The following is a 4771-nucleotide window of genomic DNA, read 5'->3' on the forward strand; positions in this document are numbered from 1 at the left end:
GCATGTATAAATACAAGATTAATTCCCCTTTACGGTCCCATTATACATAAAACACTCTTCTTTCATTTTTATTGGGTTTAAATCATCTTATTGACTTCTCATTCTAAATTCTAAATTCTTTCTTTTCCTTCCTTTCTTCCCTCCTTGTCCAACGTACTGTCTCGTAGCGTTGCAACCTCCAATGGTTTTTTTCAAATAAGTTACGTAGCAATATTCTCTACCCACAGTTATCACATTCGGTTAAAATGTCTTACGGTTAAGTTGGATCCTATGTATTTCCCTGAAGAGAAGATTACATCTTTATCAACATCACTCATTCCTTTGGAAGAAACCATTTGTAATCTTCGAAACATATGTCGGAAATAAAAGAATTCATTTAACATATGCGTATTACTCCATTTATTAAATTTTTATATTTACTCAAATACCCAAAATAACAGACAGTTTCTACCTCATAAGCAGGAGTTACACCACAGTCATTTTGTGATATTTGCTACCCTGGTATCTATTAACCAATTTATTTTGCTGGAGTTAATTATTAACTAAGAGAATATATATATATATATATATATATATATATATATATATACACATACATGCACACACATATATCAGTATATATATACACACACATATATCAGTATATATATACACACACACATATATCATAATTTAATGTCAGTTTTCCATGCTGCCATGGCTTGGATGGTTTGACACAAGCTAGCAAACCAGAGGACTGCACCAAGCTCTATTGTCTACTTTGGCATGGTTTCTCTGATTGGATGCCTTTCCTAGCACCAAACACTTTTAGAGTGTGTTTGGTGCTAGGATGCTTTTTATGTGGCACTAGCACTGGTGAGGCTTACCAAGTAATTTGTAGGACAAAGACTCCTCAACTGGGCTGGAGAGTAGCACCGAGGGAGGTAGATCTGTGTCAGTTGATGAGAGGTTAAATATAATAGAGGGATGAAAATAGGTGTCTTCTTGTAGAAGAGATACAAAGCTGCCCCAGTTGGAAAAGAAAGGAGGGAGGGAGAGTAAGAGAGAAAGGGGGAGAGAGAGGGAGATAAAGTTAGGAAAAAGAGATAATTAGAGAGAGAGAGAGCTGTCAGCAGAAATGTGTTGGAACACATCAAGAGTGGAGTGGATATAAGTGATACAGAGGATTGGATAGGGTGAGTACGCATGAAGGGTATAGAGGGGAAAGTCTCATAAGAGTTTAAGGAGAATGGTTACAGAAGGGGTAAAGGCAACTGTATGATGAGAAGTACAGAAGTGGCTCAAGTGTGCTATGGTAGGTATGTGAGGGCAGTGAGGGTGATAGCAGAGGAGATTATATGTATGTATATGTGCTGAATTATAAACTAGGACATGTATTTTATCCAATCCTTTTTCATTAAAGCTTGCTACAAAAAAATCAAATCAACAATAAAAGTGAATAGTTATCACAAGCACACACACATGTATATATGTACAAATAGCTGCAAGCATGGTAGTGTAATGAAGAAATAATTAGGGTATTGTCCCTGAAAGTTTAGTTAGATTGAGTGAAAGTGAAATTCAAATACCTGTTTCACTGGACATATCCCAAAACTCATTGTGTGCTGTTCTTCATGCTGTAGAGCAATTACCCCAAACTTTTTTTTCAGAAACTAAAATCAATACCCCAATTACTCTCCTGCCACCTCCTTAGAACTACCATAATCAATGTTGGTACAATGAAAAGTAGTTCTGATGAGATTGTTGAAATGCTAGGGAAGAGGCTTGCATATGTGTGCTGTGTGCAAAAAGATGGAAACAAACCTCTACTAAACTCCTCATGAATAAGGAACAGGGATAAAACGCTTCTGGGTATGTAGCAGTGATGGTTGGAGTTGTGTAGCAATATTCTTAGCTGAGAAATGGGCAGATAAAGTAATAAAGTTTGTCAGAGCATGTGACAGAATTGTTAAGCTAAGATTATTATTAGTTAATGTGGCAGTAACATTTATCTTGGCATATGCTGGATAGGTAGATGAGCAGAATGGCAGTTGTTATGAGGCCCTTCTGCAGATTAACTTGAATGACAATTATCTTATTATTATGGCTGTGACTTCAGCAGATATGTTGGGTAGGGCTCTAACGAATTTCATGGTGTACATGAAGGTTACAGCTTTGGTTCTAGAAATAAGGAGGGAACATGGATGCTATAGTTCTGTGATACAAATGATTAATTTCCAAAATTAATCAATCTGGTGGGTGGGTACACAAACCAGATTAACTACATTTAGTTCTGAAATAGGGATAGACAGATGCTTATGAAGGTGAAGTCCTTTCCTAGTGAAGAATGTACAGCCCAACTTGGGCTGGTAGTTACTGACTTCTACCTTAAAGATAGAACTCAGAGACACAAACCAATCTGAAGAAGATATAGAAGCTTAAATATCCACTGAACAGTTGGAGCTTTAGAGATGTTCCAACTGAAGTATTTGACAAAAAGGAAGAGGAGACTAAGATATATAACATGGGGGGCAAAGGGAAGTTCTTACAGGACAACCTCCTGAGGACTACAGACCAAATTTGTGGCTGGTGCAAAGTTCCAGCTAGATCAAGAGTGATGTGCTGGTGGTGAAACAGTGAAGTGGACCAAGTCATTAAAGTGAAGAGACAGATTTGGAAGGATTGGAAGAATAATAGCAAGTAACAAAGAGAGAAGCGAGAAGTTTATTTAGCAAGAGGAGATAGAGAAAGAAAGATATTTATCAATGTTCTATAGCATGAGAAGCAAAGTTATGAGGTGTTTCAGATTGCATGACAGTGTATCAAAGAAAATCAAAAATGTTGTGGGAGAGAGGTATGTACAGATGGATAATGGTACAGTTGCACTTAGTGATTTTGGAAAGAAAGAGGCATGGAAGTGCTGCTATGAAATGTTAGTAAATGTGGAGAATACATGGGATAAAGAAGGTTATCCTAAAATATATACAAAAGAGGACCCAGCAGTATGATGCACAAGCAATTTGGGATGTGAAGGTCGGAAAAGCCCCCTTAGACAATCAGGAATTACTGCCAAATGCTTAAAACATCTGGTGGTGTAAGATATGACCTAATTACCCACATATTCATTGAAGTTGTACAGGAAGGTGTTAATGACTGGTGTAGCAATATTATAGTCAACTGTTGTAAGGCTAAAGGTAATGTTTTAAAGAGAGGTAATCAGAGGTATCAAAAAGCTGAACTAGATAATGAATGTTAGAGCTCAACTAATTAGACAAAGAGTAAAACTAGATGAGATGGTGTTTAGTTTTTGTACCAGGGAAAAAGTACAATATATTTCCTCTGCCTGGTGAAGCAAGAGTAAGAAAATTACTGATTAAAAGTAAGCTGCTGTGTGCAGCCTGGAGGAAGCCCTCAACAGAGTTTGTTGCTCACTGAGGAAGCTAGAAGTAGATGGCTGGCTGGCTGGTGAGAGTCATACAAACCATGAATTTAATGAGCACCTAGAAGTTCTCGACCCCCTCCTATTTGTTATCAGCTTTCAAGCTCTAATAAGTTTGACTGCCCATGGGAATGGCTATGTGCAGATAATCTTATAGCTGAATCTATAGTAGAATTGAGACTCCAGGTGTGGAAGTAAAACCTAAAATTAAAAGGACTCAAAGTTAACTTGGTGAGAGATAAAGTTTATTAAGTATGAAAGAGGACAGAACCCTGCTACCAGAGTTCTCCCTTTTGTACCAACCCAATATATATATATGTGCATGTGTGATTGTGTGTGTGTGTGTAGATATAGCATATATGTATATCTAGTTTTTGCTCTAGAGATTAGTCTTAACTTTCTCAGCTTTTTCTAGCAGCTGATCTGTTGCATGATGACACTCATTTACAGCTATTACATGATGTCAACACAAGGGAACAAACATATATATACATAAGTGATCATGCTCAATATGTAAGAAAAGGTGTAAGAAGAAATTCCATACAATATACCCAATGCAAATTGTGTGTGCGCAAGAGATGCAATGGTATCATAAGAAGGTTAGCAATGATCCCATTAAAAAAAAAGGAAATTTCCACATAAATTTCCAAAAGTTTATTTAGAATGATTATATCTTTTGTAAGAAAACTAAAATATCAAGATAAATTACCAAAGTAAACTTGCACCATGTTAAAATAAAAAATTGGTTAACTTAATTAATTAGAATTTAATTTTTTAAAATATCAGCAAAATTTTTAATAAATAATGTATTAATTATGAAGCCTTAGAATTATGGATGATGTGAAATGCAAAGTTGTTCTCAAGAATATTAGCATGGTGAAGCTCTTGCAACTAATACTAAAAACCATTTACTGAATATTTCCTGATATACACAACAATTTTAGAAGAATTTAGAATAGCATTACATTTTTTTTTCCTATTGAATTAAATAAATGGAAAAAACCATAAGCTAAGCAATGGCAAAAATATATTTTCCAAGCCACTTACACAAGCCTTGAGAGACTTAGTGTCTCTCTCTTGGAGTAACATTAAACCTTTTTTGGGGCTGAAAAAAACAAATACAAACCATTTACAAATGCAGATTTTGAAAGATATACACTCTGATACAGCAAAAGAGAAATATGTCAAATTTAGAAGGGCATATCTAAAAGAAGAACAGCTTCAATAACTACCAGTAGCTCTTATTTTAATACGGTGCATATAAATGATATTTACCTCACACTGGATGGAATACTTTTTTGTTGATCTTACCTTAATGTAACAGTAAACTTATATATATATATAAACTTTTAC

At 35.4% G+C, this 4771-nt stretch overlaps 1 protein-coding gene across 1 annotated transcript in view; it reads right to left on the bottom strand.

Moving 5' to 3' along the window:
* LOC106872513 (golgin subfamily A member 4) overlaps positions 1-4771 on the bottom strand; it is a 254301-nt gene that overhangs the window by 17388 nt on the left and 232142 nt on the right. Inside the window, exon 22 of the mRNA XM_014919531.2 lies at positions 4466-4523. Coding sequence (XP_014775017.2) covers positions 4482-4523 — 42 coding nt within the window. The 3' untranslated portion in view covers positions 4466-4481. The remainder of the gene's footprint in view (positions 1-4465; positions 4524-4771) is intronic.

Source organism: Octopus bimaculoides, chromosome 9 (genome assembly GCF_001194135.2).
Source record: "Octopus bimaculoides isolate UCB-OBI-ISO-001 chromosome 9, ASM119413v2, whole genome shotgun sequence".
Classification (NCBI taxonomy): domain Eukaryota; kingdom Metazoa; phylum Mollusca; class Cephalopoda; order Octopoda; family Octopodidae; genus Octopus; species Octopus bimaculoides.